This window comes from Pyrus communis, chromosome 10, assembly GCF_041283825.1.
Source record: "Pyrus communis isolate YQ-2024b chromosome 10, ASM4128382v1, whole genome shotgun sequence".
Lineage (NCBI taxonomy): Eukaryota > Viridiplantae > Streptophyta > Magnoliopsida > Rosales > Rosaceae > Pyrus > Pyrus communis.
In genome coordinates, this window is record NC_142574.1 from 23,668,464 (window position 1) to 23,682,134 (window position 13,671).

Genomic DNA, 13,671 nt, shown 5'->3' on the forward strand with positions numbered 1-13,671 from the left:
CTGATTGCTCCAGTGTATGACACACACTAGATCAATAACGTGTTGAATGTGCAACAACCAATAATCCAACAAACAAAAATCTAACGATCACAAATGTCGATATACTTTATACACTGATGCATACTAAAAAAAACCTCAAAAGGATGAGGCCACTTGTATTTAACTTTCTCTGTAGATTGCAGTACCCAACTCTCACAAGCAAAATAGTGGAGGAAAAAAGGTTTTAGCTCAGCAAAAATCATTTCATTTGTGCCCGTTTGTTGTGCCACATCTTTTTTATTCTGTTTATCTCTTGGGTGGCGTACTTAGCCATATCACTTCTTTAATGCAAAGGTCCCAAGGATTCACCAACCAAAGAATGAGTATTTGCTACTACTAAAATTAACTTGGGAAGCACGTACCCACCATGTTTTTCGCACAATACTTTTTATAAAAGCATAAGATTTTTTTTGTATTTTTGATCTTCTTCATACAATTGCACATTGGTCTGATCTCTCACCGCAACTGCATGTGAGAGTTGTCATAGTAGAATAACACGGTCAAAATATCTTCATCAGAAGAGCAAAGAATTGGGCATTGCCAAAGATAAATTCCCAAAAACTGTATGCTTACTATGCAGACAATTATATCTTCGCGTCGCATAATGAGTGGTATAAGAACATGGACACATGGGCTAATGTGAAGAATGCTCTAAGCAAACAGAATATATGCCCGTCTGCATGCAATAATCGTCCCCATTACCAGCGTCAGGCCAAAGAATTTTTCCTTTTTTTGCTTAAAAAGAAGTTTGGAATTGGACCCAAAAATAACATTTTGGTTTTATTCTTGTGAAGGAATAATAACAAGATATCTTATCTTGGTCCCCCTCATTAGTCACACCCAACTTTTCTTTTTCCTCACGCCAATTGAAAGCAACAGTAATTTGGTAAAAAGGATGGATTATCTATTACTTGGCTTCAAATTAAACCTGGCAAAAGTCGTGTTTGTCACGTTCGTGTCATTTTTGTTGTATATTGTATCTTAATGGGTCATATTGTTTCAAATTTGTTATCTTAACGGATTTTTAACAGATGATCCTATAATAACTCGTTTTGTTAACGGATTGTGTTGTTTTATATCAAGTTAACGAGTTATGCAATAAATTGTTTATGTCTTGATGCCTAGAAATGACAAATGGTATCTTATCCGATTCCTACCATGTGAGTCACCAGATAAAAATCTAACTCGTTAAAAGATTATCCACAAACCTGTTATTTTCGTGTTGTGCCGAATTAACGGATCATGCAATCAATTGTCAGACCTACTTTTAAATCATTCTTTTCATAGTAAACATTTTCATCCAAAATTATAAACAAAGAAAATAGTAAATGAAAAACAAAAGTACCACATGAAGGGCATTTCATTAATTTCAAAAACCCCAAATTGTTTGAAGCAATGGTTGCTAAACAGAACAGAAAACATAAAACAGTTCTTATGGGATAATGACCTAATTTTACAGACTTGTTGCAGTCCACCCCGCTGGGGCTTCATGCCCGCTTGCCTAAACGCAAAAACGCTCGAAAGAGCCCAACTCCCCAAAGCCGAAATAGCCGCTCCGATTTGTATGTCATGCTTGAACCATCCAAATATATGTACAGGAGCATCTCAAGCCGAACACAGATAAGGATTTGATAAAATGACTGTTGGGCTGAGCTCGCCGAGGCTCTCCATGAATTTCATGTTGTTGTGGATTGCGAGGGTATCCTTGGGTGGTTATGCTCACCTTCGTAGGTAACAATAAGCATGGATGGTTCTTCCAAGCACCTCTCGACATGTTTCCTTGCTGGACAACCTCTCATGCTACTGCATTTATAGTATCCCCTGCACAAGTTAAAGGAGCTTCAATAGTTAATTAAGTTCATGAGAAGTTTAAACTTAAAAAGTCTGATATTCGACAAGCATAGTAGCATCGAATAAACTCAAAACTGCATATCAACAAGCATTATCAAATATCAAGTACATGTCATATTCAACTTTGATTCCTTCTAAGATTTGATTTCCGAGAATATAAAAACAAAAAATTGCATAGAAGTATCGGATAAACTTGAAAGTGCATTCGCCAAGCCTCATCAAATACCAATCACATGTTGTATTCAAACTTAAATTCTGTGAACAATCTTGACCCTAGATTCGATTGTTAAAAATGGATAGAAATTCAAACGCTGAAAAAAGGAACAACAATTTTAACTACCATCTTTGGCCAAAAAAAGAACTATTTTGGCCACCTTCTCTTCTGAGCAACAAATAAACCACGAGAATAACTTTAAAGTAGGCATTAGAATGTTTTTGTATTAAAGGCCATAATTAAAATACTCGACGAAATCAAAAAAAGCAGGGTATTCCACATTTCCAATGTACACCACTGGATTACATCTCATCTAGCGGCACAATCCAATGACATCAATTTGCAGAATATAAACAACAGAACAACACACGAGATCACTAGATTTTTACCAAGATACTGCAATGTGCAATCCTATAGTGGTTCGTCATACTAACTGATTTTTAGTTCATGGAACACACACCTCTATCATATAGGTAAAAAATTCTTAGCAAAGAGTTAACACTAAAATTCACTACAAATCATATTCAACCATGTACATAAAGCACTAGCAAAAGATTTTGCGCATCAAATAAAATCAATTTCTCATTCGAAATGCAGAAATATTGTACCTAGGGTGAGGGGAACCCTTGATTGGCTTCTGGCCATATTTCCGCCATGAATAATCATCAGGAGGGATATCTGCAAGCTTGTTACTGATAGCAGGCACCTTAATTGACCTTTTAACCCTATGCTTCCTGCCAGCAGAACATAATTAACATAAAATAGTTCAAAAGCAAGTATAATAATTGTCCTCCATGACAGGACACAGAAGCATTGCAAGCTATTATTGAACCAAGTAGTGCATAAGGAGAAATTCAACCTCTTCTTTGAGCAGTGACATCTACCACTGCTACCACCGCATTTTACACTCCCATCGTCTCCCCTAGCAGAACACTTCCTCTTATGTTGTGAATTCTGATCCGAAGAGAGAGGAGCCCCGAGCAAATGAAAGGAATTACCATCGAAGTTGGCCACACTTCCATCTATGCTCAAGGAAGAAATGAAGGACCTCGTAGATGACATTGTAGGTGTGCAGCTAGAGCTATCAAAATTCAGATTTATGCCACTATTGCTCCTACGATACATCATTTCCGTTTGCTGCTTCATCTGGTGCTGCTGAAGTAACATCCTCTGCTGCAGTTGCTGTTGTTGTTGATGTTGCTGGTGCTGCCGTTGTTGCTGAAGCAAGTGATATTGAGCGGGCGGCACTTGTTGGGCAGGGTGAATTGGGGTTTTTCCATTAGCACTCAATTCCAACGATGGACTCCCCAAACACAACGCACTTTTAACATCTAAACTCAAATCTTGAGTTGGGTTTTCAGGGAAGCTAGATTGAAGAAAGTGGGGAGTTTTGGATGGATGGTCCGCAATCGATATAGGATTATCCAAAAGGATTCTTTCAGGAAAAGGGATTTGAAGCTTCTTAAGCTTTCTAACTCTAGCATGACCTAAACCAGTATTGAGAATGGAAACAACTTTCTTAAACCTAGACACAGCCTTTCCAGTTTCCACCATTAGATTCCTGTACTGAACTTGTTCCTGTGGCTGAGACAAGAGGCTAAGAACTCTATGGCAGCTCTCAACAGCTGTTTTGTTAGCTTCTTCAACTTCCTCCATATCTACCAAAACTACCAACCACTATCCTAAATCCAGAAAAGGTAAACAATTTACACAAAACACACCAGAAGTGCCAAAAACTCAGCAACCCAACACAATTTATAGGATGTTCAGCAATCCTCAGCAGAAAAAACAACTACCCAGGTAACCAAAACCCCAATTTTTTTACCCAACAAAGCTATGAACTTTCTAATGAAATTTCAACCAGGAGAACAAAAAACCAACTGGGTTTATGAAATTTGACAGATTAGAGGAAACCCCAGATGGAAATCAAGACATTACAGCATAGCAATTTGGTAAAATTGTGAGTTGGGAGAATGAAGAAAAAGAGAAGCAAAAGAACAGACCTTGTTGGAGTTGGTGCTGTCAAACCCTAGATTCTGAATTCATGCTTTTGAGATTGAAAGGTGTGAAGGAGAAGACTTTTGCTTTGCTCTTGATAGAATTCACACTGCCACAAGAATACAAAGCCCCCATCTTTGTTTAATATAAAAACTTCCCATTTTTTCTAGAGGGAGAAACCCAAAGAATTCAACACAGGAGAGAGAGTGGGAGAGAGAGGAGATTTAAATAAACAGGTAGTGAAAGAAGCAGGGAAACTAAGAAGGAAAGAAAGCTCAGGAAATAAAATGAAACTGCCGTCTATGTCACAGATTTGAAGGGGCGGGCCCCACACTGAAGACCTTTGTTATTCTCTTTTCGGAAGTGGTCTTCCTCTTCTCTACACATACGTCCGTCCGCTAAATGTTAAAGCGAGCCTTTGATTTTACGGTCTACACGAAGTTTTCTTTTTATTTTTTTCCCCTTCACTTTTTCCTTGTTTTCTTTTAAGATTTGAATATTTGATATTCCTTTTTTTTACCTTTTTTGTTCTCTTCCCCGCCAATTCAATTTTCAAGTTTTTAAATTTGGGAATTTCTTTTCCTCCTTCCTGAGAGTGCTAAAGTCCATCTTTACTTTTGTAACCTACATGAAAAACTTTACCCTCTGACGAAATCTACAGTGTAACCGGTGGTGTATTTGTCCATTTTCTTATCTCTTCGATTATGTATCGGTTACACAATTGAGTCTCTCGTGTGCTTGGTGAGTTGTCAGATGGTGGCAGAGTTGTTGAAGAGTTGGGTTTTACTTGGCCTCTTTGCATGTTGTGCAATCTCTGCTATTTTGGACTGGGCGTGGTAAATGAGGACATAGATGGTTTCGCATCCTCAAACGTCTGCAATTTAGTTCATTCATTGACTGCCTGCATGTCTTTCTTTTTCTGTGTAAAATGACACTTATTTGAACGTACTCACATGCATAAATGCCCGTTAGGTCAATTACATAGGGCAGTGTGCTTGTTTTTTTACACTCAAGTTTGAATTTTCACACATATGGATTAGAACAAAGTACCTGTTAAGATATTATTTTGTCAAAATAAGAAAAACTCAAACGCACAATGTTCTAATACATGGTAAAGTTGGGTAAAGTTGTAATGCCGAAAGTATATCCTTTTCTCTATTTAATTTTTATTCATCAACAGTCGTTGATAAGATTTGAATTCACCACTCACAAAATGAAGATTAAGGTGGCATTAGATTTAAGGGAACTTTAACGAAAGACTCCCAGTAATGTTCACTTTAACAAAAAACCATATTTTTACATTAAAAAATTAATTCTGGTACTATTCACTTTACTCTTTATTTTGTTCTTATCGTTAAAACTTAAAAATTTCAAGCTATTTTCGTTAGTTTTCCTTAGATTAAAATTATTGATACTCTACTACTGTTTGACAACTTGAAGTCTTGAACTTTGTCATAACAAAGATTAGATGGCAATGCTCTTTCGTTGCTTAATCTTAAGTGTTTTGATAGAAAAGAAAATGGGTAAGTTGTTTTTGTCAAATTATATCAATTCTTAAAACATTTTACTTACGAAATTTAAATCATGACTTGCTATACTAAAGTGGAGACATGTCACTAGGCTAAATAGTTAAGGGTGGTCATTGTTATATGAGAAATTTTTGGAAATGTAATATGAACTTATGAATCATTTCCACTTTGTCATATTAATTTTTCGAAATCATTAATTTTTCGTCTCACCATAACCCTGTTAAGCTTTCTATCCAAAATAAGTCATGTGGCTTGCACATTACGTGTTTTTAAGGTTATTTTGAACATTTCAACTCTATTTTTTTATCAACATGATTGACCACATTAAATTCTCAAAGATGACAATTAGCTAAATTCCATGCTAATGAGCTTAATATGCTTTTTTATTAGTTGACCATAAACTTTTGAAATGAACACAACATGTTTTTTACTAGCCAAAAGTCCTAGGTTCGTACCATAGAGAACTTGTGGAACAATAGTTAAAAGTTCGAAACCAATTCATCGCCTCACCCAGTGCTAACATATGTTTGTATAAAAGAAGAAAATTAACTTGAAAAAAGAGGTCAAAAGTCCAAAATGACCCATAATACAACTTATTTGGATGAAAAACTTAACGAAATTAAAATGATATGACAAATTAATGATTTTCAAAAATTAATACGACAAATCGCTTAAATTTAATGTTAATGGTGATGATAAGGGTGGTGATCATGATATTTTTTAGAAGATGCATTACATAGTAAATTATGATATCTGTAAACAAAATATTGTCAATATGATGGTGGACACTTTAAATCAAGATAGTGATTGAAAAATCAACCTTATGAACAAAATTAAATTGACTTAATTGGTGCAAAACTAACTTTACATCAGTTATTGGATTTAATCTTCTACTGTCTAGTGGTATTCTTCTTTACTTTTAAGTGAGATGCCTTAAGTTTTATTCTCGCCAAAGGCAAATTTGAACCATATAATTACTAGCCTATTATGAGGTTAAGCCCATCTCCCTAATTTTAGCATAGAGAATAAGAAAAACTAATGAAAATGACTTAAAATTTATGAGTTTTAACGATAAGGACAAAATAAAAGGTAAAGTGAATACTATCATAATTGACTTTTTAGTGTCAAAATATGGTTTTTTGTTAAAATAAATAGTACCGAGAATTTTTCGTTAAAATTTTTTAAATAATATTGCTTGTTAAAAAAAAGTAAAAAGATTAAATTAATCTTGATCAGTAATAAAATTAATATTATCAATGAAAAGGAAAAAGAAGAAGGTGACATAAACTTTGAGACTTTGCTTTCAAGTCTTTTACACCCTCCGCTGCGCGGATTATCCCAACGTCCGTTCAAGAGTGGGGCCCAAGCCCCAGTCCAGCACTGGAGAGCATCCAATATAGCCGTTGCCAACGACGCCTAATCATTTGTCAACACGTGTAAAATTATCCCTAAAGTCTGACACACAAACCGATGTGCTGTTCGTACATACTAATTTTACCGCATTTTTCATACCGCACTTAACAGAAGTATGAAAACGTAATAAGTGTAGCATTACTTTTTTTTCTTCGAACCGGCGAGATACTGTTACTTCGGTGACTGACACGGCATGGGGTCCCACCGGTCCTACCTCCGTTGACTTTACACCTCACTTTTGCGTAATCAGCTCACTTTCAATTAAAAATTAATTCACTTAATTATTATGTAATAATTCCTAATTAGAGATCTTACATGATGATCATTATATAGGCCACGTGAAATTGTCCAACTTTTACATAACCAGTATATAATTTTCAACAACTATATTATGATCCTGAAGGAAAAACTTAACATTATGTTATGATTGTAGTACTAAGGCAACTGAAATTTAGGAGGCTAGAAATGTTTATTTGATCGATGTTTCGTGTGTGTTGTTCTTTTTTTATTTTTTTTATATCAACATCGGTTGTGTAAAAGAAAAATTATTATGCATATTAACACTCATAAGATTGATCGTATTCCACACGGCATGTTTTCTGTTCGATTTCTGCACTGGTGAGTTACACGATGGTGGCCAGGAGGAGATTGAAATATCTCTGTAAGTCTTCTTAACCGTCATAATTGACGTGACAAAGCCACCAGCTGATCCCTTTATAAGAAAAAAAAAAAAAAAAAAAAAAAGGTGAGATGTTCTTAGTGCATTTTAATTAGTTAAATGGACAGAAGGAAAAGTAAGAAGGACACGTACAAGTTTTTTTTTTTTTTTTTTTTAAGGCGAAGTAATAGTGTTTTATTGATAATCAAACATTACAATTTTGTAAAGAAATGTCACGGATGAGATCCAGATGTTCTTGAAATAAAAAAGATTCACGTCCAAAGAACAAAGCCAACTTGGCCAATCGACATTTGCAGAGCGTTGGGCATGTGCAATTCGACAATGTGAAAGAGAACTTGAGTAGAATTTCGATGTCGTCAATTGAAGGGTTTAGGATAGAAGCATCCCGGCGGTGGCTGCTGACGGCTTGGATAACTTGCAGAGGGTCGCATTCGAGGAGAAGTTGGTTGGGGTGAAGTTCGACGGCTCTACAACCACAAGCACCTTCTCTGGCAGCAAGAAACTCAATGAAAGCTAATACAAGTTATTTGACATCAACGACATCACTTTCATAGTATTTCTAATGTACTTTAAAACTCTAATCTCAATTAGCAATCATGTTTTCCTTCTTAATTTGGTCGAAACTTGCAACTGTTTTAACGGATTGGAGCAAAGCAGCTTTTGCCTTTTATTTTGGGACGAAAATTTCGAGTATGCAGAATTGGAATTTTACAGACATTCGAAAATTGAAAGTGGTTTGGACTGAAATTGAGGTCACCTGTTTGTGATCTGACCCATCTGAAATCACGCTTATATGCGTACTACTCAAGGCTCATGAACATTAGTTCGAAAACTGAAGCAATTCCAACTCTTTCACCGTGAATGAATTTGGGAGGTCAAAACATTCAGTAACCCAAATTTAACACAATCATATAGCACTCATGCACCTCAGCGAGCGAGTCGTCGCTCACTGAGATAAAGGTGTGCAAAACCACTTTGGTGGTTTGGCTCTTTGCACCGCCTCTTTCTGCCGTTCTGATTGTATTTTGTCCACTTGCTTTGTTGGTATCAGAATTCTTCAGTTGTTGGTCCTTGAGTGGTGGACATGGTTGCCGGGTTTGGTTGTTTCTCTCATTGGATGAGTGTTTTGGAGAAATTTAATATGTTGTTTGTGGATCTTAGATGTTGTGAAATTAGGGATTTGTTTTGTTTTTTATTTGGGGTTGCTTTGTATTTGTGTTTTTGTTTCGGGGCATTTGGTTTTTGTCAGTTATGACAGTGAATCTGTTGACTCGAGTGATGGAATGGCAATGTGCACGGTAGTCGTGGCGGTGACGACTTGTGTCAATGGATTGAGTCTGATTGGGTCATCATGTGCTTTGCTTGGGCTTTTTTTTGTACTTTTAACCTACTTGTAGCTTGTTTTTATGTTTATCTCCTGTAACATTTTTTCTATCAATGAAATTTATGCTTGTCGAAAAAAAAAGAAATTATAATAAGGTGAATGACAAAAAAGGAGGAAACAGAATAAAAACATAATTATGAGTAATAAAAAGTAGAAAAAGAAAAGGCGGATTAAAGCATGGTTTTTCCTACACAAAGTGCACGAATTCATTCTTTACAACGTCTAACTCGGGAACCATTCAGATCTTATGGATCAAAAGCTTAACTTTATCCAAAATGTAAAGCCATGAAAACACCAGTACTTTACTTTTTCTCCCTTCTCCTTTATCTGTAGTTTTATTTGCGAGGTGTATAGAGTTGTCCTAAATGGGGAAGTTAACAAACGTTATGAGGCTTACAAGGAGTTAGGTTACTACTCCTGCTAACAGTAACAGGTTCAACGGTAAAACCCCATTCCTCTGTAGAACCTGAGAATGTTGGTTTACGTGCGAAGTTCAAAAAGTTCCCCAACATGCATTGCTTACCTGTGTAGGTGAAGAAAAGAATTATTCCGAATTCAAAAGTTAAGGAAGCTTGCATTGCTTCTCTCTCACTCTTCTACAATCTAATGATTCGTTCTTGTTGCTGGATTGAAGAATCAACCCCTTCCAGCTCACGTCTGCAAGAGAATCAGGCTCCTTGAAAACCGACGTTCAATCCATGAACTTGTAACTGTACCGGAACACGTCATACGGTACGATAATGTGGTAAACAATGCAAGTGTTTATGCTTCACGGTACAACATTAAGAACCCAATTGCACCTATAACATAACTGAATAGATTATACAATACGACGGTATTTCATATTTACGCGTTAAAATAATTTATGAAGAGAATTAACCAATCCACTTTGTCCACAAGACATTCTGTCCCAGCGTCCATCTGGTCTGTCTCTTTTAACTTTGAAGAATATTTGCTTCCCCAAAACCCCCCAATTGCTTTGGTTTGTTCTCTCTGATTACTAACACACCATCTGTGTTTTGGGGCCAATGAAAGGCGCGGGGAGAGAGAGAGAGAGCAATATTTCACAAGCTTTTGTGGCACATGCATGGATTCAGTTTACACCTTTACCTTTTTCTTCATGGCCAAAAAATAAAGTAAAAAGAAGGAAAGACGGCCAAAGAGTGCATTGGGATCTGGTAACGAACTGTACGGATATCATTAGATTGGCAAAGTCGAAAACACGTTATCTTTTGTTTTGGTCTTCGCCTAGACCTCTTCCTCAATTCGCATGCCTCCTCTCAAATTCATTTTTCATACAAGCCACCGCACAGAAGGAAGGGAGGGATAATCGAATCTAGGGTCTCGTGCACAATGATAAATGTTCTTAATCACTTTAACGTTTTAATGGCTTGACATGTTATGAAGAGTTTGCAAACCCTGTTGGATCTCATTGGATTAAACGCGAGCGAGTGCGGCCCATTCTACCATTCTGATTATATCAAAGAAAACTCAATATTTTTTTTTTAGTCAAAAGATAGATTTTATTATATTAGAAGTTAAATTAGTTACCGACATGATACCCGTCATGCAAGGGCTCAACATCATTGCACTACTGTGGTAAAATGCCACTTGCAAGAAAACTCAATACCTGGACAGGTTTCTTTCGACCGAAGAAGAACAATTATATTATCCTAAGACAAATCTTAGGCATGTGAGTGACAGATCGATTGGTTGCAATTCGCCAATCGACCAGGTAGTTACATCTCATAACTATTCCACAAAGATGGTTCTTAGGTCCATCAGATCGATCTTCATTGCAGTGGAGGGCAGTTAAGGACTTACAATTGGGTCAGTTATTTAACTCTTGAAACATAACTAGGAGTCATTGATACTATTCCACTAGATGTCGGGCAAGACAACACCAGTTAAAGTCGTCAAAATCCTTTATATATAAAATGAAATCGAAAGCGAAAATCGGGGAAGTAGAGAACCACAATCTTCTGTAACCATTTAGAAAATATCAAGACAATTTTTGTAGTTACACAAAAAATAACTTTTTCAGAGTTGTAGGATATTCATTCCGAGTAGTAATCCATGGTTCCCTGTAAGATGAGTCCTGAAAACAACCTAATTACGCCGACACGACTATTGTTTTCTTCCCCGTCCTTTCTTGGTTGGCTGTGCGTCCATCTGGTCTTTCCCGGTAACTTCTGATGGGTCCGCTGTTCAAAAGGAAAACAAGAGGAAAGGTGAATTAGTTTTACTCACATCAAGGCCAAACTGGAAACAAATTTAAGAAAGGGAATTTCATTGCATTTGGAACATGTTTTTGAACATCCAGAAAGCTCCTTTGTAATTAGTGAAAGGAACCTTCGGTAAAAGGCAGCTACCCCACCGTTTCGTGTTCAAACACATTGGGACCTACAGTTGTACCAAAACCTTGTCGTATTTTTTTTTTTAAATTTAGGCTTGAATACAGATACTACCTTCAGGACCTCGGGACATCAAAGTGAAGAATATGTTGTTGAGTTTCTCCATCTTCTTAGCGTCTTGTGCCTGGTCTGTTTTGAATTTCAGACACTGCCAATGCAAAAGGATCCATCACATGAGTAAATCAGACAAATGCATGTTATCGGCGAGGATGTAAATTGCATCCATTTTCTTGAATCTGAAAATTTGAGTTTTAATGACAAAATCCCAAGTTTCTAGTAAGCCATAAAAGAGAAATTTCAGTCCAAGTTTTCATTGCAGGACATGAAGATTTTATGGTCTGCTCTACCTATAAGTAACGCAGAGTGATTTTTTGTAGTGCTAAAATGCATTAAAGACGACCATAATCAAGTCAAATTTCAGCTGGGACTTCTGCAATTAGGATTTCTCCACCAACAAAATGAAGGTGGCAAAAGGTAAGACAGGAGAAAAAGGAAACATATTGCCATGCACTATCGCGATAAGATGCCCAAGACTTCAAGTAACGACATTCCCAGTTCAATTTGGGAACAATATGGCATGAAAAGGGTTCCTAGAATTACTTGTTTACATTATGTTCAGAAAAGTTGTCTCAGATGAAACCCTATGAGTATCACTCTATGTATGACAGAACAGTTAGAAATGGATTAGGTGACATTTGCAGATTTGCGTAATCTACAAACAGAGGCCAAGGAAGCTGATCTAGGTATTTCTACCACAACTGGAAGGCTACCTAAGTTCCCAAAGAAGAAGCCCCAATGCAACCACACTAGTCTAAACAAAAAACAAGTTTGTGCACCTAACATCTCACAGAAATCCAAATTCTCTAAGGCCTTACGAGCAACATCCAGAACACATAAAATAATCTAGCCTTTACATTCTTCAAAATGGTACAAAACAAGCTACAGAGATGATGTATGAAGAACTCCTTCGAAGACTAAACACCTCGATAAGTTATATAGAAGCATGCATATAAAAACAACCGATGAAAAATCATAATCCAAAGTTCTACGCACAGACTACGGATCTCTAAACGCATAACACCAAATGCTTAGAACTACTTGATGTTCTTAAACACAACAAGTACAATGAGCAAAAGATTCACCACCACATGATATAATCAAATCAGTACCTCTTTATTATCGGTGACTTTGAGAACCAATTTCCCCTCGCAATGCCGGTACTTCATCACGTAACGAGTCTGCATCAACAAACAGATCCATCACAAGTGTTAGAAACATTTAAACATCAGTCTAACAAAACAATTCAGACCACCTAATTCTTGTTCGCAAAACGTAATTAAAACAGCAATAACTGAAATTAGAAGAAAATAATCTGGTTTTGTGAAGAAAATTACGACGAGAAAAAACAATTATACTATTGTAGACTAGGGTTTTCATGCACCGGAATACTGGGGCACCAAGAAAGAAACTAAAATCTACCAGTCCGCTGTGCCCTAACTCAACTATTTGAAACAAAGTATTTTCACGCTGCAGTCAAGAACTATCGCTAACTTCATTCGATTTTCTTGAATTTTCTCGGAAGCCAAACATAAAACAAGAGAAAAAGGAAATCGAGTAACGTACAGATTCGGGATCGGCGCGGAAAATCTGGACGGATCGCTCGACGAACTCGTCCCAAGAAGTTATGTAAACCATTTCTTCGGGGATTGAGGTTCTGAGATTAACGCGAATTCTATGCGGAGAGGAGGTAGCGCGGCGGAGGAGGTGGGCGTTTGCTTATAGGATATGGGCCTTTTTGGATTTTTGAAAGTCCGTTGGGGGGTGCAATTTGGGCCTGTTGGATTGGCACTGCCCGTCCCGCTTTTGAGCGTGTGACTAGGGAAGCAGCCGGGTCGGGGCGGGTATGTCGTTGTTGGGTTTTTTGCATTTTGAACCCTCCATGTTTCGAGTGATTAGCAAAATGAGCCATGAAATTTTATTCCCTTATTGTACCTTAAGGGTATTGACGTTTAGTCTGGTTGATTGTATGAAAAATTCATTAAATTGATGAGGTGGTGAGTTTGAGATTTTTATATGAGTTAATGTGCAAGTCACACTTGCATCACATTAACAAACAAAAAATTTGGTAATTTATCGATAATTAGACGTTT

General features: G+C 36.8%; 2 protein-coding genes across 2 annotated transcripts; both read right to left on the bottom strand.

Moving 5' to 3' along the window:
* Window positions 1–1,381: 1,381 nt before the first annotated feature.
* Window positions 1,382–4,354, bottom strand: LOC137728979 (putative WRKY transcription factor 21). The gene is made up of 4 exons (XM_088678399.1): window positions 4,108–4,354; window positions 2,964–3,786; window positions 2,713–2,838; window positions 1,382–1,860 (listed from the first exon to the last, which is right to left on the bottom strand). The coding sequence occupies exons 2-4, from the start codon at window positions 3,758–3,760 to the stop codon at window positions 1,716–1,718; spliced, it is 1,068 nt and encodes a 355-aa protein (XP_088534525.1). The 5' UTR covers window positions 3,761–3,786; window positions 4,108–4,354; the 3' UTR covers window positions 1,382–1,715.
* Window positions 4,355–11,014: 6,660 nt separating this feature from the next.
* On the bottom strand, window positions 11,015–13,302 carry LOC137729714 (signal recognition particle 9 kDa protein). The gene is made up of 4 exons (XM_068468722.2): window positions 13,145–13,302; window positions 12,691–12,759; window positions 11,576–11,669; window positions 11,015–11,311 (listed from the first exon to the last, which is right to left on the bottom strand). The coding sequence occupies exons 1-4, from the start codon at window positions 13,214–13,216 to the stop codon at window positions 11,235–11,237; spliced, it is 312 nt and encodes a 103-aa protein (XP_068324823.2). The 5' UTR covers window positions 13,217–13,302; the 3' UTR covers window positions 11,015–11,234.
* Window positions 13,303–13,671: the final 369 nt, after the last annotated feature.